We start from the raw sequence: 22,986 nt of genomic DNA, 5'->3' as shown, positions 1-22,986 counted from the left end.
ATAGTGTTTTAGCTCATAGCTGATGAGCTAAAAAAAAAAAAAAAAAAAAAAAAAATCACACACACACAAATCTCACAATGTTTTAAGAAAGTTTGTGAGTTTGCGTTGGGCCTCATTCAAAGCTGTCCTGGGCCGAATGCGGCTAGTCGTGGGTTGGACAAGCTTTGTCTAGACTTTCATGGTCTAAAGTTACGGCTCTCCTAATTCCTGCAGTGAGATAAGACCCCTGCAGAGAATGATGACAACCGGTGCTCATATAGTGCTTGTTGGGTGCCAGGGACTGCTGTAGTACTTTATACATATTTATCTTCACAGTCCATTCAGTCCTTTCAAGAACACTAGGAGGTGGGTCCTATTACTAACTTAATAGTGCTAAATATATACACGTACTATGTACCCTCACACACACAGTGCTGACAAGGTCATTGTCACGCAATTGGCAAATGGCAGCCCTAGAATCCCAGGCCCAGCTCTTCTCTATAACTATGTTGCTTTTCCTTGCCTGCTAGGGGACCTTAGGCGAGGGTTGCCCCTCCTGGGTGTCAGTGCTTCCATCCATAACACAAGAATTGGACTGACAGTTTTCGGGGGTTGGAGGTGGAGCTGGGAGGGGCGTCAGGGATGAGAGGTGTGGGGCATTGGGTCGTAAGGCCTTTGCTAAGTCAGCCTGGCTTGGAGCTTCTCTGTTTCTTTTCCCAGGGCTGTTCCCGACACAGCAGTGCCCACAGAGGCCTACTGACTGCAGGAAGCAGTGTGAGCCTGACTACTACCTGGATGAGGCCGACCGCTGTACAGCCTGCGTGACTTGTTCTCGAGGTAAGGGCCTTGTTTTCTCTCCAGGGCCTCCTTCTAGGGAGCATGAGGGGTCCTCAGAGGAGAGGTGAAGAATCTGGAAGGTGGAGAGCATCATGATTTGATGTCTGTTCTCTGAATTGTCCTCCTGGTACCTCAGTTTACCTCTCTGCATTTGTGATTTGATATCAGCCATGACCTTTTGCATCCATACTTTCACAGAGACTTAACATGTTTCCTGAAGGAGAGGACTCACATTTTTTTGAGTTTAATCCTCACCACAGCCCTAGGGGAGGATTTCTTGCTTATCCTTACTTTACAATGAGGAATTTGAGGATAGGGAGGTTAAGGGCCTTTCCAAAGTTACAAAACTCTGGTAAGTGGCAGAACTGGAGTTTGAGTTGTGGCCTGACACCAAGAGCTGTGTTCTTTTCCTAAGATCACAGGACTTCCAGGAAAACTGTTTCAATATGACCTTTTATTGTTAGTTTCTTATTATGGTTAGAGAATGCGGTCTGTGTGCTATCTAGTGTTTATTTTTGTGTGGATTTTTTTGGGGGGTAGGGTGGGGGAAATTTGTTGAGATCTTTTTGTGGTCTAATAAATAATAAATGATCACGTATTTTCAGAGTGTTCAGTGTATGGGTGTTTTAAAATGTGTATTCTGTTTGTTGCGTATAAAGTTCTCTACATATCTATTAAGTTAAGCTTGTTAATTGTGTTATTTAAATAATGTGTACCCTTATTTACTTTTATCACCTTTATTTCTGAGAGATGTGTTAAAATCTTATCTCCCAGTATACTTGTTCATCTATTAGATTTTCATTGTGTTCTTTCTATTTTTGCTTCATATATGTCAAAGCTATGTTATTAGGTACATAAATGTTCATGAATGTTATGTTTTTTTGGTGGGTTGGGCTTTTTATCCACATGAATATACCTCTCCATTCCTTGTAATGCCTTTTCCCTTAATTTCACATTTGTTTGGCATTAATATTGCTATTCCTTCCTGGAAGAAGTAGCAAAGGTTAAAAAGAAAGAAAAGTAATAATAATATTGCCATTTCTTCTTTCTTTTTATTAGCATTTATCTGGTGTATCTTTGAATTTCTAAAAGTAATGACTGCATTTTATGAAATGAAAATTATAAACATTTATTATTTAAAATTCAAGCAATACAAAGAGTGTAAGGAAGAAAACAAACAATGCCCTCCCCAGCCCTCCATCTATAGATATCTACTGTTATCATTAGATGGCTGACACGCCTCTCTACCTCTTTGTATAAAGATGGGTAGGTTAGTAACCAGACAGCCTGTACACACTTACAAAGAAGGAATTTTAAGAGAATGGCAACATATTATTTATGGCATTAAAATGATAATATTTAATTTTAGTCAAAAGTATCAGAAAAAGAGACCGAAGTGAAACAGAAGAATGTCAAACCTCAGTCAGATTAAGGTATCTTCAGCAAAAGATACTGCAATTCCTTTAAAAAAAAAAACCCTCTAAAATTAAGAAAGGAGGTTATGAAAATCAGTAAGTGGTTAATAATCATTTCAGAATCTACTATCTCTTGCAGTAAAGGCAAAATCTGCTTAGTTTGAGTTTTGGACAGTAGAGAATAGATTGACTCCCTGTAATGAAGAACAGAGTAATTATTTTTCCCACCTCCTCATCCTCTTCCTGACTTTTATTCCTTACACAAATTTTACTTTGTCATAATCTATAATGTTTATATTCTCATCTGCAACCATAAGTCCCTTGGCATGTTAGCCTTAAAATTTTTTATTATTCATGATGAGTTTATTTGGCACAGCTTCTCTGTTCCTGAGTTTTTCACTTTGATTCATCATTTGAGTGATTGGATTACACTGTCATGTGGATTTTTCAAGAAGGGCTCGTCTTTGCAATATTCTCTGTTATTTCATGTTTGAGGATGCTTGTCTGTTGCCTATATTTTTGTTTTCTTTTTTTTCTTTTTGAGACAGAGTCTGACTCTGTCGCCCAGGCTGGAGTGCAGTGGTGCAATCTCGGCTCACTACAACCTCTACCTCCTGGATTCGAGCGATTCTCCTGCCTCCTGAGTAGCTGAGATTACAGGGATGCACCACCACGCCTGGCTAATTTTTGTATTTTTAGAAGAGATGGGGTTTCATCATGTTGCCCAGGCTGGTCTCAAACTCCTGACCTCAAGTGATCCAGCCGCCTTGGCCTCCTAAAGTGTTGGGATTACAGGTGTGAGTCACCATTCCCGGCCCAATTTCTTACCTTTAAATTTTAAGACAGGGTCTCACTTTGTTGTCCAGGCTGGCCTTAAACTCCAGGGCTTAAGTGTTCCTCCTGCCTCAGCCTCCCGAGTAGCTGGGGCTGCACGTGCATGTCACTGCACCCAACTTACAATTTTTTTGTGTGTCTCTGAGGATATAAATTATAGTCATGTATTGCTTATTGACAGGAATACATTCTGACAAATGTGTCATTAGGCAATTTTGTCGTTGTGCAAGCATCCTAGATTAGTGTACTTACACACACCTACGTGATGTAGCCTACTGCACACCTAGGTTCTATGGCAGATCCTTTTGCTCCTAAGCTACAACTCTGCACAGCATGTGACTGTCCTAAATACTGTAGGCAGCTGTGACACAATGTGAGTATTTGTGTATCTAAACATAGAAAAGGTGCAATAAAAATACGACATAGGCCGGGCACAGTGACTCACACCTGTAATGCCAGCACTTTGGGAGGCCGAGGAGGGTGGATTACCTGAGGTCAGGAGTTCGAGACCAGCCTGGCTAACATGGCGAAACCCCATCTCTACTAAAAATACAAAAATTAGCTGGGCGTGGTGGCACGTGTCTGTAGTCCCGGCTACTCGACAGGCTGAAGTGGAAGAATTGCTTGAACCTGGGAGGCGGAGGTTGCAGTGCGCCGAGATCGTGCCACTGCACTCCAGCCTGGGTGATAGAGTGAGACACCATCTAAAAAAATATATATGATATGAAAGATAAAAAAAATGGCACACTTGTACAGGGCACTTACCGTGAATGGAGCTTGCAGGACACGAAGTTGTTCTGAGTGAGTCAATGAGTAAGTGGTGGGTGAGTGTGAAGGCCTAGGGCATTACTATGCACTACTGTGGACTTTATCAACACTGTACACTTAGGCTATACTAAATTTATAAGACACATTTTTCTTTCTTCAATAATAAATTAAACAACTTTTTCACTTTATAAACTTTAACTTTTTAAACTTTTGGCTCCTTTGTAATAACACTTAGCTTAAAGCACAAACACATCGTACAGCTGTACAAAAATATTTTCTTTATAGCCTTATTCATTACACTTTTTTCTACTTTAAAATTTTATTATTTTATTATTTTTAACATTTTTAAATTAAAAGCTGAGACACAAACACCTACATTATCCGAGGCCTACACAGAGTCAGGATCATCAGAATCACCATCTTCCTCCTCCAAATCTTGTCCCATTGGCAGCGTGCAGTGACTCACACCTGTAATCCCAGCACTTTGGGAAGCCGAGGTGGGCAGATCACTTGAGGTCAAGAGTTCAAGACCAGCTTGGCCAACATGGTGAAACCCCATCTCTACTAAAAATATAAAAATTAGCCGGGCATGTTGGCATGCGCCTGTAATCCCAGCTACTCAGGTGGCTGAGGCAGGAGAATTGCTTGAACCCAGGAGGCGGAGGTTGCAGTGAGCTGAGATTGTGCTACTGCACTCCAGCCTGGGTGACAGAATGAGACTCTGGCTCAAAAAAAAAAAAAAAAAAGAAACGAATCCTGTCCCATTGGAAGGTCTTCAGGAGCGGTAAGGTAACATGCATGGAGTATCGTCTCCTATGATAACAATGCCTTCTTCTGGATACCTGCAGAAGGACCTACCTGAGGCTGTATTACAGTTAGCTTTTGTTTTAATAAGTAGGAGTACACTCTAAAATAATGATAAGGCCGGCTTGGTGGCTGATGCCTGCAGTCTCAGCACTTAGGGAGGCCAGGCTGGGAGAATCACTTGAGGCCAGGAGTTTGAGACCAGCCTGGGCAACACAGTGAGATCCCCATCTCTACACAAAATAAAATACATTAGCTGGGTGTGGTGGCATGCGCCTGTAGTCCCAGCTACTCAGGAGGCTGAGGTGGGAGGATGGCTTGAGCCCAGGAAGTTGAGGTTACAGTGAGCTGTGATCATGCCACTGCACTCCAGCCTGGGCAACAGAGCAAGACCCTGTTTCAAAAAAAAAAAGATAAAAAGTATAGTACAGTAAGTACGTAAACCAGCAATATAGCTTTCTATGATCATTATCAAGTATTACATACTATCCATAATTGCATGTGCTACGCAGCACTTTTATACAACTGGCAGCGCAGTAGGTTTGTTTACACCAATGTCTCCACAAACATGGGAGTAACGCAGGTGCTACAACATTGCCGTGGCTATGACATCACTAGGCAATAGGAATTTTTCAGCTCCATTATAATCTCTTTTTTTGTTTTTTTTTTGAGATGGAGTCTTGCTCTGTTGCCCAGGCTGGAGTGCAATGGCGCAATCTCGGCTCACTGCAACCTGGGTTCAAGTGATTCTCCTGTCTTAGCCTCTCAAGTAGCTGGGATGACAGGCATGCGCCACCATGCCTGGCTAATTTTTGTATTTTTTTTAGGAGAGGCGGGATTTCACCATGTTGGCCAGGCTGGTTTTGAACTCCTGACCTCAGGTTATCCGCCCTCCTCGGCCTCCCAAAGTGCTGGGATTACAGGCGTGAGCCACCGCACCCGGCTTCCATTATGATCTTGTGGGACCATCATTGTGTACGCCACCCATTGTTGACTGAAATGTTGCTCTGTGGTGCGTGAAGGTATCGTTTCTAATGTTTTGTTCTGTTTTCCCTCTTTTCTGCCTCCTTGAGTGTTAGTTCTCTTTGCATTCAGAGCTCCTCTTCCTTGGCGCTGGTTTTCCTCTGATGTTTGGCGACTTCTAGTTCTGTGCACATCATATCTCATGATGCCGGTGGTCTGCGAATGGGGCTTCTGAAACCCACCTCTGAGGGCAATGGGGCTCAGGTGGGGCTGCAACAGTCTCTTTGCGGGAAGACGCGTGGCCTCTGGCTCTGTGGCATGAGTGATGAGGAGCTATCCAGAGCCTTTCCCCCTTCTTCAGAGAGTCCCCCTTGGCTGCATTCTGGGCTATGGTCTCCTTCACTCTGATCTCATCTGTCCTCTGCCTTCCGTATTTCGGGGAGTTGTCTTCATTTCTGATCTGCCAAGGTTGCCCCTCCTTGGTCTCCAGGCCTGTTACACATTAATTATTAGTTTTACCAGTGCTATTTTTGTTTTGTTTTGTTTTGTTTGAGACGGAGTCTCGCTCTTTTGCCCAGGCTGGAGTGAAGTGGGGCCATCTCAACTCACTGCAACCTCCACTTCACGGGCTCAAGTGATTTTCCTGTCTCAGCCTCCCCAGTAGCTGGGATTACAGGTGTGCACCACCACACCTGGCTAATTTTTGTATTTTTAGTAGAGACAGGGTTTCACTCTGTTGGCCGGGCTGGTCTCAAACTCCTGACCTCAGGTGATCTGCCCACCTCGGCCTCCCAAAGTGCTGGGATTACAAATGTGAGCCACCACTCCCGGCCTAGCTGTACTTTTTATGTCTGTTAACCAACCTGTGATTTCCTGCTTTTCCTGCCAGCAGTTGTTATTATCTGTCTTTTTGATTCGAGTCATTCTAGTGGATGTGAAGTGGTATCTCACTGTGATTTTGACTTGCATTTCTCTAATGGCTAACGGTGTGGGACATTTTTCACGTGCTTATTGGCCAGCTGTGTATCTTCTTTAGAGAAATGTCTATTCCAGTCCTTTGTCCATTAAAAAAATTAATAAACTATTTCTGGCTGGGTGCAGTGGCTCACGCCTGTAATCTCAGCACTTTGGGAGGCCGAGGCGGGTGGATCACCTGAGGTCAGGAGTTTGAGACCATCCTGGCCAACGTGGTGAAACCCCGTCTCTATAAAAATACAAAAAATTAGCTGGGCGTGGTGGTGTGTGCCTGTAATCCCAGCTACTCAGGAGGCTGAGGCAGGAGAATCACTTGAACCCAGGTTGCAGTGAGCCGAGATTGCGCCATTGCACTCCAACCTGGGTGACAGAGTGAGACTCTGTCTTAAAAAAAAAATTAATAAACTATTTCTTAGAGCAGTTTTAGGTTTACAGGAAAATTGAACAGAAAATACAGAGTTCCTATATACCCTCTACCCCCTTCCCAGTCTCCCACAGTTTCCCCTATTTTTTTGTTTGAAACAGGGTATCACTCTGTTGCCCAGGCTGGAGTGCAGTGGTGCAATCACAGCTCACTACAGCCTCAACCTCTTGGGCTCAAGCGATCCTCCCGCCTCAGCCTCCCAAGTAGCTGGGACTACAGGCGTGTGCTCCATGCCTGGCTAATTTTTGTATTTTTTTGTAGAGACGGGATTTCACCATGTTGCCCATGTTTTATAGAGATGGGATTTCACTATGTCGCCATATGAGGGCAAATGATCCTCCTCCCTCGGCCTCCCGAAGTGCTGGGATTAAAGGCGTGAGCCACTGCACCCAGCCTCCCCTGTCACGAACACCTTGCATTAGTGTGGCACAGTTGTTAGCATTGATGACCTGATAATGATGCATTATTATTACTAACTGAAGTCCATAGTTTACAGCAGGGTTCACTCTTGGTGTTGCCCATTCTAGGGCTTTAGACAAACGGATGATGACCACGTGCCCACCATCACCGTGGCATCCAGAATATTTTCACTGCCCTAAATGTGTCCTGAGCTTGTCGGTTCATCTCTCCCCCCCCGAACCTCTGGCAGCTACTGATCTTTTTACTGTCTCCATAGTTTTGTCTTTTCCAGAAATGTCATGTAGTTGGAATGACAGTGTGTGGCCTTTTCAGACTGGTGTCTTTCATTTAGCAATATGTATCTAAGTTTCCTCCATGTCTTTTTTAAATTTTTTTGCATTTTAAAAAATTGGTACATTAATTTATTTTAATTTTTAATCCAATTTTAGTGGTCACCAGGGGGTTGAGCTGGGAGGTGGAGGCTGCGTTGCAGACTGCACCTGCCCTCTCCACCTCATCTCAAGAGCTATCTGGAGAGACGCCTTCCTTCTGTTCCCCTCTGTGACCCTGTCTGTGTCCCTTAGACGACCTCGTGGAGAAGACGCCGTGTGCGTGGAACTCCTCCCGTGTCTGCGAATGTCGACCTGGCATGTTCTGTTCCACGTCTGCCGTCAACTCCTGTGCCCGCTGTTTCTTCCATTCTGTCTGTCCGGCAGGGATGATTGTCAAGTTCCCAGGTCAGTGTCCCCACCCTTGACTCAGGACAGAGATCTATGCTGTTGCTGCTGCATCTTCCGCCCACCCCAGTTCACTGTTGACTTCCGACCTCCCGCTTCCCGGAGACTGTTGGACAGATCATGTCTCCTTTGGCGATGGGCCAGGGATGTACCCAGCACCCAGCCCTTCTGCTGCCCTCCCCCACCTTGTGTTCCAGGTGCAGAGAGACCCTGCTGTCCCCTGGCATAGACCTGGCTGGAGGAGGTCTTGCTTTGGTTTGAGGCTCAAGGCAGAAGTTATCTGATGCCCCATAAACAAGAAGGGAACCTCAAGTCTCTGTCCTGGGAGTTTCCTAGAAGATTGGGGTTAGCTTCCCCCTTTCAGGTTCAGGGCATTGGGAGTTAGAGGTGCTGAGAGATCCGGCCCCAGGCTCAAGACTTGAGAAACTTGGGTTTCTTTTCCAACTTATCGTGTGACCTCAGACAAGTTTCTTACCTCTCTGACTTCTACTTCTCTGATAGTACAAGGTGTCAGGGCTGCTTTTAACCAGAGAAGGGGTATGGGCCACAGAACCTGTCTGGGTGGAGTTGGGACCATCTTCCAGAAGGGAGGCATGGGGAGTGGGTGGGCTTTGGAGCACAGCACAGAGTGGCTGCGGCAGCTGCAGACTGTATGGAGCGGGGGAGATGGGCTCAGAGGCAGCCCTGTGTCCACTGAGGAGAAAAGTGCCACAAAGTGCCTGTGGTCCCTCCCCCAACCAGGTCCTTCTCTGGAGTCCCATGCCCTGTTGTGCAAACCTGGGGATTGGCAGTCACCCCCATCGCTACCACTGCCTGCCCATTTTATCCTTCCCCCGTTCCCTCATCCTTCACAGCCAGCCCATCCTCGAGTCCTGTAGATTTGGCCTCCAATTATCTTCCCCACCTTCTCACCCCGAATTCCTCCTCTTATACAGCCCCCATGGCAGACAGCCAGAATGACCCTTGCAAGACCAAATCTGAATCTGATCCTCTCTCTCTCTCTCTCTCACTCACTCTCACACACACACACACACACACACACACACACACACACACACACACACACACACACGGATATGTACCTGAAATGCTTCAGTATCTTCCTGTTACTCTAAAGATAAGGACACAAGGCCAGGTGTGGTGGCTCACGCCTGTAATCCCAGCACTTTGGGAGGCCGAGGCAGGCAGATCACTTGAGGTCAGGAGTTCAAGACCAGCCTGGCCAACATGGTGAAATCTCGTCTCTACTAAAAATACAAAAATTAGCCAGGCCTGGCAGCAGGTGCCTGTAATTCCATTTACTCAGGAGGCTGAGGCAGGAGAACCACTTGAACCTGGGAGGCGGTGGTTGCAGTGAGCTGAGATTGAGCCATTGCACTCCAGCCTGGGTGACAAGAGCAAGACTCCGTCTCAAAAAAAAAAAAGAAAACTCCAGGGACTCACCACTGTGTCCTTCAGGTCCCAAGGCCCCCAGTTGACCTGCCTTCTTCTCTTCATCTTTCAGAGCCTTCTTACATTTATTTTGTACATAATGTCCAGGGCTTTTGGCGGTTCTTGGCGGGAGGATGAGGGGAAAATGTGTCTACGCCATCTTCCCAGAATCAGAGTCTCAGGATGTAATCCCAACACAGCCCCCTCCTTTCTCCCAGCCTCAGCTCTCAGCACCAAGCCGTCACGCTCTGGGCTCCACCTGCACTGCCCTTCTTCCAGGTCAGAGGACGTGTGTGCTTCTCTGTCCCACCCGCCCTCTGCACGTGCTGTTCTCTCTGTCGGAGACACCCTTCCCTCCCCATTCACTTAGTCAAATCCTACTCAGCCCTGAGCTCTCCACCCCACTTCCTCAAGAGGCCTTCCCTGGCCTCTCACTAGGGAAGCTGGTAGCACTGTGTCCTTTGCAAATGTGGATACATACCTCTCTCTGTCTCTTGGCTTGATCAATGTCTGTCTCCCTCCCTGGCTGGAAGCTTCCTGAGGGCAAAGACCATGCCCCTGGTGTCCCTCAACATCTCCCCACTGCCTGATCAAATGCTAGGCATGGCACCTGCTCCCCATAGAGATTCGTTGAATTAAGATATGGGGACACCTGACAGGGAGATCCAAGCTGGGGGTGGGTGGAATTCAAATCTGGTCAAATTCCAGGGTCGAGGGAGAGCGCTCTGCTAAGGAATGATGGAGGCCTCCACCCATAAGCAGGGGAGAGTGCTGGAGTGGACTGGGCAGCAGATACCTAGGATTTTGCAAAGATTTGCAACTGTGGGGCATGTTCCCACCCGCCTCTGGACCTCGGTCTCCCCATCTCTCAAATGAGGAGGTATAACTGAAGGCCTTGGGGGCCTCTCCAAAAAGGCCAAACTTCCCAAAAGTTTCCAGCTCAGAAACTTCTGCATCTTTGTGAAAAACATCTTGAGTTCAGTTGTTCCAGCCAAGGCTTCCTGCTGGAGGGACTGTCTGGGCGGTGTTCCTGAGACTGCCACACAGCGGCGCCAGAGGCCTCCCTTTGCTGCCCCTGGACCCCAGCTGCCCAATGCAGTGCCCCTGGCCCGTGGCACGTGGCCACGCACTTAAAATGCAGCTAGGGGCCGGGTGCAGTGGCTCACACCTGTAATTCCAGCATTTTGGGAGGCTGAGGCAGGCGGATCACTTGAAGTCAGGAGTTTGAGACCAGCCTGGCCAACGTGGTGAAACCTCATCTCTACTAAAAATACAAAAGTTGGCCAGGTGTGGTGGTGGGTGCTTGAAATCTCAACTACTCGGGAGGCTGAGGCATGAGAATTGCTTGAATCCGGGAGGTGGAGGTTGCAGTGAGCTGAGATTGTGCCACTGCACTCCAACCTGGGCGACAGAGTTAGACTCTGTTTCAAAAAAAAATCCAATAAAAAATAAAAAAAAATGCAGATACGTCTGCATTGAGAAGTGCTGTGTGTACAATATGCACTGGATTTCGAAAACTTAGTATAAACAAGAATATAATTAATTATTTTTTATATTGATTGCCTACAAACATGGTAATATTTTAGATATACTGGGTTAAATAAATATACTATGAAAATTAATTGCACTGATTTCTTTTTACCTTGTAAAGTGTGGCTCCCAGAATATTTGAGCTGACCTGTGTGACTCGCATATTTCTGTTGGACAGCACTGTTTTAGAAGTGTTCTAATCTCAGCTGCCAAACCCTGGTTAATCTCTGGGGTCCCCTGTGGACTCACCCATGGGGCAGCTCTCCGGGGTTGTTGTTTTTTTTCCAGCTGTAAAATAGAAAGCAGTTTCTGCCTCCAGTCAGCCAAGCCCCACGCTAAGAGCCTTCACTGGCTGTCTCTCCTGAAATTCTCACGTCTCCATAAGACAGACAGTATTAGCCCCATTTCCCAGGTGTGGAAATCGAGGTCTGGAGATGGGAGGTAAATTGCCCGCGGAGACAGAGCAGGAAATGTCTAAGCTTAGGTGTCACCACTCCACCATGCCACAGAACACGAGAGGTCAGCATTGCTCGCGCTCACCTCCACGGAAAGCTTCAGAGCGAAGTCCCACACATACAGGCCACCATTTTTTTTTTTTTTTTTTTTTGTGATGGAGCCTCGATCTGTCACCCAGACTAGAGTGCAATGGCGTGATCTCAGCTCACTGCAACCTCTGCCTCCCGGGTTCAACTGATTCTCATGCCTCAGCCTCCCGAGTAGCTGGGATTACAGGTACCTGCCACCATGCCCGGCTAATTTTTTGTAATTTTAGTAGAGATGGGGTTTCACTATGTTGGCCAGGCTGGTCTCGAACTCCTGACCTCATGATCCGCCCACCCCGGCCTCCCAAAGTGTTGGGATTACAGGTGTGAGCCACTGTGCCCGGCGACATACGGGTCACCTTCTAAGTGATGGGATGGGAGTCCAGATGGGGGTAAGGACGTAGCATTTACCATATGTCATGCAATGTGATGGGCACCTCACGTGCACTCTTCTGTTTATCCTGACGACAGCCTGGTGAAGAGTGTATGATTATAATCATTTGACTGGGCTGGGCACGGCAGCTTATGCCTGAAATCCCAGCACTTTGGGAGGCTGAGGAGGGTGGATCACCTGAGGTCAGGAGTTCGAGACCAGCCTGGCCAACATGGTGAAACCCTGTCTCTACTAAAAATTAGCTGGGCGTGGTTGCAGGCACCTGTAATCCCAGCTACTCAGGAGGCTGAGGCAGGAGAATTGCTTGAACCTGGGAGGCAGAGGTTGCATGAGCTGAGATTGCATCACTGCACTCCAGCCTGGGCGACAGAGCAAGACTCTGTCTCAAATAAATAAATAAACAAGTAAATAAAATTGACTTTCCTGGCACAGTTAGGACATAGCAGGCAAACTCAGGGGCACTGGCTAGACGATGTGTGTGTTTTCTTCTCCACTCTGCTTCTGTCCAGCATTCTTCAGGACTCCTTGGAGTGCATGTAGCAAAATCCCCAATTTTTTAGCACATGTAGCTTAGAAGTCTGGGGATAGCTCTGAGAAGCTTCAGGCATGGCTGGATCCAGGGCTCCATCTTGCCCCATCTCTCACCTCTATTTGCCTCTCTGTTGGTTCGTCGGCAAGATACTTACAAGCAGCTCTGCCCAGCGCCAGTGGGAAGACAGCTTCCCTTTCTTACATTTTTAATATCCAAAACCAAAACCTTTAAATCCCAAACCAGAATCTTTAAATTCTACCTCACAGGCTTGGGTCACATGTCCGTCCCTGAACTGGCTCATCGTGGCCAGAGGAATGCAATGGATTGATTGGTCCAGCCTGGTCTCGTGGCCACTCGGGAAAGGGGGTTCAGTCGGTCCCGACCCCTAACCACAGATGATGAGATCAGAGGGAGAGTAATTCCCCAGGGAAAGGTAGGCTGCTTTACTCTGAAGGGGAACGGGTGCCAGGCAGGTGCCACCTCCAGATGACTGCTGTGTTTTCCAAGGGCCCCATCTCCGACTCTGGCCTGTGGTAGTGAAGGGTGTATTCCGGGAGACTTTGGGTCCCCAACGCTGATTCTGAAGGCACTGCTGTCCCCCCTGCAGGCACGGCGCAGAAGAACACTGTCTGTGAGCCGGCTTCCCCAGGGGTCAGCCCTGCCTGTGCCAGCCCAGAGAACTGCAAGGAACCCTCCAGGTGACTCCCTGGCTCTGCCTCCTCCTCTTCCCCCAAGCTGGCTTTCAGATGAGGCTGCCCCACCCCACAGGACGCCCATGGTACAACTGGGCTGGGGGTGTAAGCGGGATTCAGCCCATGGTGTCAGGACTTCGGGGTGCCTCTCTGCCAAGCCCCTCGGATCATTTGAGGCCCTAGGGTGTGCCCAGCCCTGCCGTGAGCACATGGGAGACCCACAGGGCTTAGAAAACACAGGCCTTGCTCCCAGGAGCTTACAGTGGGCACGCCAGAGGCAGTGGGCCGAGGGCCTGGGACCCCATCTCTGTGGAAACTGTTACTCGTGAGCACAGGCCTCCCTTGCCCCATTGGCAGAATTATCAGTCCCATCTCTGGCTTCTTCCCCAGTGGCACCATCCCCCAGGCCAAGCCCACCCCAGTGTCCCCAGCAACCTCCAGTGCCAGCGCCATGCCTGTAAGAGGGGGCACCCGCCTCGCCCAGGAAGCTGCTTCTAAACTGACGAGGGCTCCCGACTCTCCCTCCTCTGTGGGAAGGCCTAGTTCAGATCCAGGTAATTTCCCCATGAAGCTGTGGGTCGTCTCCCTGGGGTGCCCGATTGGTAGATGGCCCATGAGTGGGGGTGTTTGGAGCAGGCGGGCAGTGATCTGTGGTCTTTTCCTGGTGGGGAGAGAAGACAGTGGTAAGGTATGATCTAGGGCTGAAAGCACTGAGGGGCAGAGGTAGACACCAGAGGGCTCATTCATTTGCCAGCAGTGCAGAGGGCCTGCCTTGTGCCGGACACCGGTGCCCCATCTCTCCCTCTATTTCCCTCTACGTTGGTTTGTCAGAGGGAAATGGGTCCCACTCTGCTGTTGTGACACTTGCGACTCAGCTGGCCAGCCTCTGCACGTGTCCATCTGATGCCCTCCTGGTCCCCATGGCGAAGGGTCGACCCTCAGTCATTTTTCTTTTTCTTTTTTTTGAGACGGAGTTTCGCTCATGTTGCCCAGGCTGGAGTGCAGTAGTGCAATCTCGGCTCACTGCAACCTCCACCTCCTGGGTTCAAGCGATTCTCCTGCCTCAGCCTCCTGAGTAGCTGGGATTACAGGTGCCCACCACCACGCCTGGCTAACTTTGTATTTTTAGTAGAGATGGGATTTCACCATGTTGGTCAGGCTGGTCTCGAACTCCCGACCTCAGGTGATCCGCCCACCTCGGCCTCCCAAAGTGCTGGGATTACAGGCGTGAGCCACCGCGCCCAACCTAGTCCCATTTTATTACTGAATAGCCCTCCATGGCGTAGATATGCCGAGCTCTGTTTATCCAGTTTTTGAATATTTGGGTTGTTTCTGCCTTTGGCTATAATGAAGAATGAAAAATACATCCTTGCGTGTACGTGCTTTCCTTTCTCTTGGGTTGGTTTTGTAAAAAAATGGATTTGTGGGACTTCTAACAATTTTGGGTTGGAGCTCTTTTCCTATAGTTGTACCTTCTCCTGCTCCATGGCTTTGCTTATTCTCTCTATGATGTCTTTTGTTTGTTTGTTTGTGGTTTGTTTTTTTGAGGTGAGTCTTGGTCTGTCGCCCAGGCTGGAGTGCAGTGGCGCGATCCTCGGCTCACTGCAACCTCCGCCTCCTGGGTTCAAGCAATTCTCCTGCCTTCAGCCTCCCGAGTAGCTGGGATTACAGGCGCCCGCCACCACACTTGGCTACTTTTTTTTTTTAGTAGAGACGGGGTTTCACCATGTTGGCCAGGCTGGTCACAAACTCCTGGCCTCAAGTAATCCACCCGCCTCAGCCTCCCAAAGTGCTGGGATTACAGACGTGAGCCACCGCGCCCGGCCCACACCGGTCTTTAAAAGAGGGAGGCAGGAGGCACCCAGCCCCTCCCTGCCCAATACCATTCTGAACAGGAGTTACGCTAGTGTGCTGAGCTCTCAGGGAAGCTGTTCCCAAAGTTTTGAGCAGGGGAGTGACAGAGCCATCAGACAGGGTTGGGGGAAGCTGTGGCATGGTGGCCTCAGGAGGAACAGTGGGCAGGGGCTGGTTGGGGGGCAGTGAGTACCCTCCTCTCGTGTGGAATGCACGCAGCATTCCTGTCCTCTCTGAGCCTCAGGACTCCCTCTGAAAGGCTGGACTGAGCTGACATGCGGAGTTTGGGAGCTGGCCACGGTGAGGGATGGGGGTGCTTCAGGGTTGGGTGGGGAGTGAGGCCTTTGCCAAGGGGGCCTGGCCTGCAGCTTCTCTGCTTCTTTCCCCAGGTCTGTCCCCAACACAGCCATGCCCAGAGGGGTCTGGTGATTGCAGGAAGCAGTGTGAGCCCGACTACTACCTGGACGAGGCCGGCCGCTGCACGGCCTGCGTGAGCTGTTCTCGAGGTAAGGGCCTCGTCCCTCCCCGGGCCTCAGTTTACCTCTCTGCATTTTTGAACCGTGAACTTCCAGTAACTACTCCCCCTTATGTTTGTGGGTTTTTGATGGGGGTCGCCTCTTTTCAGAGGGCTTCCATTGGCATATTATTTCCTTCCAGGAAGCGTTTGTGAATCACCCACCTGTTCCAAACTCGGCTCATCAATGTTTGTAACTACTCTGTGATTCAAGCATTGTGATCATTCCCCTTTTACAGAGGAGGAAACGGAGGCTTTGGGAAGTCAGGGAACTTCCAAGGGCTGTGGGCTGGAGTTTGAACCCAGACAGGTGCCACCAGGTTCCGGGTTCTCATCCACTCCACTCGCTGCCCCTATGAGCCACTTCTTTTTTTTTTTTTTCCCCAGACAGGGTCTCACTCCTTCACCCAGGCTGCAGTGCAGTGGTGCGATCATAGCTCCCTGCAGCTGTGACCTCCCAGGATCACATGATCCTTTTGCCTCAGCCTTTCAAGTGGCTGGGACTATAGGCACACACCACCATGCCTGGCTAATTAAAAAAATTTTTTTTCATAGAGATGGGGGGTCTCACTATGTTGCCCAGGCTGTTCTCGAACTCCTGGACTCAAATGGTCCTCCCACCTTGGCTTCCCAAAGTGCTGGGATTATAGGCGTGAGCCACCACGCCTGGCCTGCGAGCTGTTTTGACAAGCACTTACTGAGTGCACAGACACAGCACGATGCAGGCGTGGGGCTTCCCTGTGCCCAGCCCATCACAACCTCCCAGCACCAGCAGCACCCCGAGGGTCATGTGGGCAGGGGGTGTTGCTCAGGCCACAGACTGTTGTGACTGTTAGAGGCCCTGGCTATTCACGGAGGCCACTGGGAATGTGTGAGTCTGTCTCCTTGTCCAGAGCTGCTTTTGGGCAGCAAAGCAGAGTGAAGGGTCAGGGGAGGCCAAAAAGAACCACAGACACTGTTTGTTGTCATTGGAGGTCTCTGTCCTAGTTACTAAGGCTGCATAGCAAATTTTCTTAAAACTTAGTCGTGAAAACAAACCATTCTTTGTACTCACAGATTCTGTGAGTCAGAATTCAGACAGGGCACTGCGGGGACAGCTTGTCTCTGCTCCACAATGTCTGGGGTCTTAGCTGGAAAGCCCAAAAGCTGCAGATCAGGAACTTCTGAAGCTTCATTCATTCACCTGCCTTGGGGTTGATGTCGGCTCCTGGCTGCAGCCTTGGTTCCCTTCCATGTCGGCCTCTTCGTGTCTTACCTGGGGCTTCCTCATGGTCTGGTGGTTGGGTTCCAAAGGCGAGGTCTTTTTCTCTTTTTTTCTTTTTTTGTACTTTTAGTAGAGACGGGGTTTCACCATGTTGGCCAGGCTGGTCCCAAACTCCTGGCCTCAAGTGATCCGCCGGCCTTGGCCTCCCAAAGTGTTGGAATTACAAGCATGAGCCATTGCCCCTGGCCATAAAAGTCTTGAGAGAGAGAGACAGACAGAAAGAGAGAGTGAGAGAGAGACAGAAAGAGGGAGAGAAAGAGTGAGAGAGAGAAAGAGAGAGACAGAGAGAAAGAGACAGAATGAGAGAGAGAAAGAGAGAGACAGAGCGAGAGAGAGACAGAAAGAGGGAGAGAGAGAGACAGAAAGAGAAAGAGACAGAGCGAGAGAGAGAGAGAGAGAGACAGAAAGACAGAGAGACTGAGAGACAGAGAGAGACAGAAAGAGGTAGAGTGTGAGAGAGAGAAAGAGACAGAGAAAGAGAGAGAGAGAGACAGAAAGAGAGAGAGAGAGACAGACAGACAGAGGCAGCAGCCACCCCTCCTTTTATGACCTGGCCTTGGAAGTCACACAGAACTTCTACCACTTTCTGTTTGTTGAGGCAACCACAAATGTCACTTGAGACCGAGGGAAGGAAAACAGTTGTACTTCTTGACAGGTAGGTGGCAAAGGCTCTGGAAGGGCCAGAACATCACTGCAGCCATGTTTTGGGGAAATACAGTCTGCCACAACCACCATGTGGACATGTGGAGAAAGAGGAGTTGGCTCTGGGCCCAGTAATTCCTTCAGCTCTCCTAACTGAAACCCCACAAGGCAGTGGAGTGGCGTATACTAGTAGCTAAAGGCATGAGCTCTAGAACCCGAGTGCCGGGTTCAGATCCCGCCTCTCCCACTTGATAGCCTATAACCTCAAGCAGGTTTCCTAACCTCTCTGTGCCTCAGTTTCCTCTGCTGCAAAATGGGCATAGTATTATCTATCTCAGAGAACCATGTGAGAATTGAATACATGATTGTAGGTTAATCTGGGTAGAGTGCTGAGACTACTGTCTCACACATACTCAGTTATCTTAAGAGCTATAATAATAATGATAATAGCTGCCATTGTCCCAAATGGTTTCATTCATTGCTGAGCTCACGCACACCCTTTGCACAAATTCCCCAAATCCTGCCCAGTTCCCTTGCTCTGGATGTTGTAAGAAGAGACTGTCCAGCCCTTATCATTATCATGCTGGGTCTCTAAGTATCCTGCTGATTGAGATCTACCCTTGTGGAGCGGTCCCATTTGCCTAATCTACTGATGCAGTCGTTCTGTATTTACCTCTAAGTGGAGCGTTGCAAAATATTCCCGAATACGTACAAATGCATTATTACACTTATTAAAAATAATACCTCTAACATGTTTTTTTTTGCTTTTGGAGGAAAAAAATCTTTTTTTTTTTTTTTTTAAATAGAGTCTTGTTCTGTCGCCCAGGCTGGAGTGCAGTGGCACTATCTTGGCTCACTGCAACCTCTGCCTCCCAGGTTCAAGTGATTCTCCTGCCTCAGCCTCCTGAGTAGCTGGGATTACAGGCACGCGCCACCAGGCATGGCTAATTTTTGTATTTTTAGTAGAGAGGGGGTTTCACCATGTTGGTCAGGCTGGACTTGAACTCCTGACCTTGTGATCTGCCTGCCTTGGCCTCCCAAAGTGCCGGGATTACAGTCGTGAGCCACCATGCCTGGCCAAAAAATATTTTTATTATTAAAAATTTCAAACATATTCAGATGTAGAGTGAGTCAGAGATGGCTGTGTACTATCACCCAGCTTTAAACGGTTATGGAGTCATGGCCAGTCTCGGCTCCTCTGCACCCATGCCCACTCACCCCGTCCCCTGGAGGACTTTCTTTTAACAGCTTTAGGGAGAGATAGTGGGCATATGGTAAAGTACATAGATTAAAGGATGCAATCTGATAAGTTTTAACAAATGCATGCAGCTGAGCAACCAGCCATCCCCCTCTAAAAGTTACCTCGGGTTGCTTGTCACCATTTCCCACCCCCTGCTTATGGTCACCATGCAATAGCTTGCATGTAAATGCGACATACAGAATACCCTCCCTTTTTGCCTGCCTTCTTTCACCCTGCAGAATTATTTTGAGCATGCTGGGAGAGCTGCTCAACGGCATAGTCAGACGAGCATTTATTTTCTTGTTGGATGACCCTTGGACAACTGCTTCTCTGTCTTCCTGGGGGCTCTCTGGACCCCCTGCCCTTGCCATCCTGATCTTTCTCCATGACCCTCATCTGTGTCCCTTAGATGACCTCGTGGAGAAGACGCCGTGTGCATGGAACTCCTCCCGCATCTGCGAATGTCGACCTGGCATGATCTGTGCCACATCAGCCACCAACTCCTGTGCCCGCTGTGTCCCCTACCCAATCTGTGCAGCAGAGACAGTCACCAAGCCCCAGGGTAAGCAGTTCCCACCCCAGGCCTCGACCACGGGGTGGAGTCTGTGCCCCCACCGTTGTGCCTCTCGCCACCAACAGCCAGGGGTGGAGGCAAATGACCTACACCCTCGGCTGTTCATTAGGTCAGGTTTGGGTTCTGGTTATCCTTTGAGTAGTCAGACTCAGTGAATGGAATGATAAAATCCAGTTTTAGCATTTTGGTAAGAGATTCTGTTGATTAAAAAAAAAATTCTTCCTGAAATTATTGGGCTGGTAAAATCTTTATTTTTTTGAGATGGAGTTTCGCTCATGTTGCCCAGGCTGGAGTACAATGGCGCAATCTCGGCTCACCGCAACCTGCACCTCGTGGGTTCAAGCAATTCTCCTGCCTCAGCCTTCTGAGTAGCTGGGGTTACAAGCATTCGCCACCACAGCCGGCTAATGTTGTATTTTTAGAAGAGATGCGGTTTCTCCATGTTGGTCAGGCTGGTCTCGAACTCCCGACCTCAGGTGATCCACCCACCTTGGCCTCTCAAAGTGCTGGGATTACAGGCCTGAGCCACCATGCCCAGCCCCGGGCTGGTAAAATCTTGACCTGTTTGCAAGGCTGTTTTATTGAGTTAGAGAGATGAATATCAAGTTTCTGAAGAGGTTTCTAACAGGACGGTTGGCTTTACCAGTGTGCAGGAAACTAAAATCCTGACAGTTTTTTGTTGTTGTTGTTTTTTGTTTTTTAAGGGCTTTGAGAGATTTTAACAAATTTCCTGGTGGTTTAAAACAGATGGAAGAGTGGTGACAAAACCAAAGGGAATGGCCAGGCATGGTGGCTCATGCCTGTGATCCCAGCACTTTGGGAGGCTGAGGCAGGTGGATCACTTGAGGTCAGGAGTTCAAGACCAGCCTGACCAACATGGCAAAACCCCGTCTCTACTAAAAATACACAAATTAGCTGGGTGTGGTGGTGGGCACCGTAGTCCCAGCTACTCAGGAGGTTGAGGCAGGAGAATCGCTTGAACCCGGGAGGCATAGGTTGCAGTGAGCCGAGATTGCACCACTGCACTCCAGCCTGGGCAACAGGGCGAAACAATGCCTAAAAAAGAAAAAAAACCAAGTGGAGGGAAGGTCACCCAATGTGACTCTGTGAGGGCTGCCGGAGAAGTGAGGGGTGATCTGCTTCTAGGACCCCTAGAGAGGCTCTGGGCTTGGAAGAGGCAGGCAGATGAAGAGCGGGAGGGAAGTGGAGAGCTGTGAGGTGTAGTGGCCTGTGACTACTACATCTTCAAACACAACTTCAAAATGTATTACAGTGGCATGGCATGGCCACTGGCCAGTTTGCACAGATGATGCCTGAGGTTTTAATCCCCAGTATTGTCTTTTTTTTTTCTTTTTTTTAGAGACGGAATCTCGCTGTCTTGCCCAGGCTGGCGTGCAGTGGTGTAATCTCAGCTCACTGCAACCTCCGTCTCCTGGGTTCAGGCAGTTCTCCTGCCTCAGCCTCCTGAGTAGCTGGGATTACAGGTGCCCGCCACCACACCCAGCTAATTTTCGTATTTTTAGTAGAGACGGGGTTTTGCCATGTTGGCCAGGCGGGTCTGGAACTCCTGACCTCAAGTGATCTGCCTGCCTCCACCTCCCAAAGTGCTGGGATTACAGGTGTGAGCCACTGCACCCGGCCAAGCATAACCCTTTTAAAATAAATATGAATGAGCAGAGATTTGTAAGGAAAACCAGCCCTACAAAGGAGAATAAAAAGATATGAAACCAGAAATTCTTACCACACATGAAGCTTTGATAAATCCAGGAATAGAAGAGTACTTAGCAACATTAAATTCGTGTCTGCAGAAAAATTCATGAACTCGTTACATCCATAAGGGGGGCACAGAATGCTATGAAAAGGAACAATATGGGATCAGAGGGCAAGAAAAGGCTTTTTAGAAAGTGTGCTTGTGATCAGCCCATCTTCTCTAGGTTCTCCATTCACCTTTCCATCCCTGCCCTGCGATCAACGACTGGGCTCCGCCTTTCTCCTCTGTAGGGAGCATGCAGTTAAGCCTTGCCAGCAGAGGGCGCTAGAGGGCCATCGCAGGAGGAAGGAGGCTTCTGGTTGCATTTGTTTGTTTGTTTGTTTCTTTTCTTTTTTTGAGACAGAGTCTCACTCTGTCGCCCAGGCTGGAGTGCAGTGATGCGATCTTGGCTCATCACAACCTCCACCTCCCGGGTTCAAGCAGTTTTCCTGCCTCAGCCTCCTGAGTAGCTGGGATTACAGGCACGCGCCACCACGCCTGGCTAATTTTTGTATTTTTAGTAGAGACAGGGTTTCACCATGATGGTCAGGCTGGTCTCGAACTCCTGACCTGGTGATCCGCCTGCCTCGGCCTCCCAAAAGCGCTGGGATTACCGGCATGAGCCACTGCGCCCGGCCATTTGTTTCTTCTTGCTCCTGCTGCCTGGCCTGGTGACCACCTTGATGTGGCTCTCCCAATGCAGACATTGGCACGTGCCAGGCCTCATGTCTGCAAAAGTGTCCTGACTCCCTGATTCCCTCTGTGCATCCCCCACCAGCCACAGGTCTTTGGCACCCCAAAGTGCTCCAGGCACCTCCCCCACAGTGGCAGCCTCAATTTCTCTGTGCACCTGACCAGAAGCATAGACTTCAGGTCAAAAGGACCTACCAAGAGCAAAGCAGGATTAATGGAAATTACCCACGCTACATGTAATAGGTGCACCACCATGATTTTATCTACCTGCCGGTTGATGGCATTTGGGTTGTTTCCAGTTTAGGGCTATTATGAATGAAAACAGCTGTGAATATTCTTTTTTTTTTTTTTAACATGTATGTATTTATCTTATATCTTTTATTATTATTATTATTTTTAGAGACAGGGTCTCACTCTATGTTCCGGGCTGGAGTGCAGTGGCATGATCTTGGCTCACTGCAGCATTGAACTCCTGGGCTCGGGCGATCCTCCCACCTCAGCCTCCCACAGTGCTGAGATTACTGGCATGAGCCACCATGACTGGCCGATTCTTGTACAAGTCTTTGGGTGGATGTATATTTTCATTTTTCATGGGTAAATACCTAGGAGGAGTGGCTAGGTCATTGTGCTGGTCACATAGTCAGAATGTTTTTGAGGACTAGTCAAAGCTGGGTACCTCTGGTCTGATACAACCCCTTCGTTTTACACCCAGAGAGAAGCACAGGGCCGAAGCTAGAACCAGAATGCAGGGATCCCAAGGGTCAGCCCAGAGTACTTTCCACTGGAAGACACCACCCACCCACCTCCTTCTTAGTTCTGAACCTAGAATTTACCCAGCTAAATTACAATCACTTCAGCTAAATTACAATCAAGTTTGAAGGCAGCATAAAAACATTTTCAGACATAAAAGGTCCAGAAGGCTTTTCTTCCTATATCCTCGCCTAGGAAGTTATTTGAAGATGTAATTCAGCTAAGTGAGGGGGCAAAAAAGAAAAACAACAGGAAGCCATGGAATCTAGAGACCAGCACTCCATCCTAGCAGAGCAAGGAAGGGAAGTCCCAGAATGATGTGGTATAGACCAGTTGAGCCAGATCAGAGCAGGAAAATGGAAGGAAGGCTCCGAGGAAGTGTTCCCAGGAATAGAAGAGAGAATTGTAGTAAATTTCATGATTAGTAGAGTTGAAAAGCCTGAGGATAT

At 48.6% G+C, this 22,986-nt stretch overlaps 1 protein-coding gene across 3 annotated transcripts in view; it reads left to right on the top strand.

Annotated features, from left to right (window-relative positions):
• TNFRSF8 (TNF receptor superfamily member 8) overlaps positions 1-22,986 on the top strand; it is a 79,888-nt gene that overhangs the window by 33,172 nt on the left and 23,730 nt on the right. For 2 of the 3 annotated variants that reach the window (XM_008975575.5, XM_003822060.6), the window contains exons 3-8: positions 700-816; positions 7,983-8,135; positions 13,172-13,262; positions 13,647-13,810; positions 15,500-15,616; positions 19,180-19,332. In XM_008975575.5, coding sequence (XP_008973823.4) covers positions 700-816; positions 7,983-8,135; positions 13,172-13,262; positions 13,647-13,810; positions 15,500-15,616; positions 19,180-19,332 — 795 coding nt within the window. The remainder of the gene's footprint in view (positions 1-699; positions 817-7,982; positions 8,136-13,171; positions 13,263-13,646; positions 13,811-15,499; positions 15,617-19,179; positions 19,333-22,986) is intronic. The other variant, XM_034955616.3, reaches the window with a different exon arrangement.

This window comes from Pan paniscus, chromosome 1, assembly GCF_029289425.2.
Source record: "Pan paniscus chromosome 1, NHGRI_mPanPan1-v2.0_pri, whole genome shotgun sequence".
NCBI classification, from domain to species: Eukaryota; Metazoa; Chordata; class Mammalia; order Primates; family Hominidae; genus Pan; species Pan paniscus.
The sequence above is the reverse complement of the archived record's forward strand: the minus strand, read 5'-3'. Positions and strand labels throughout refer to the sequence as shown.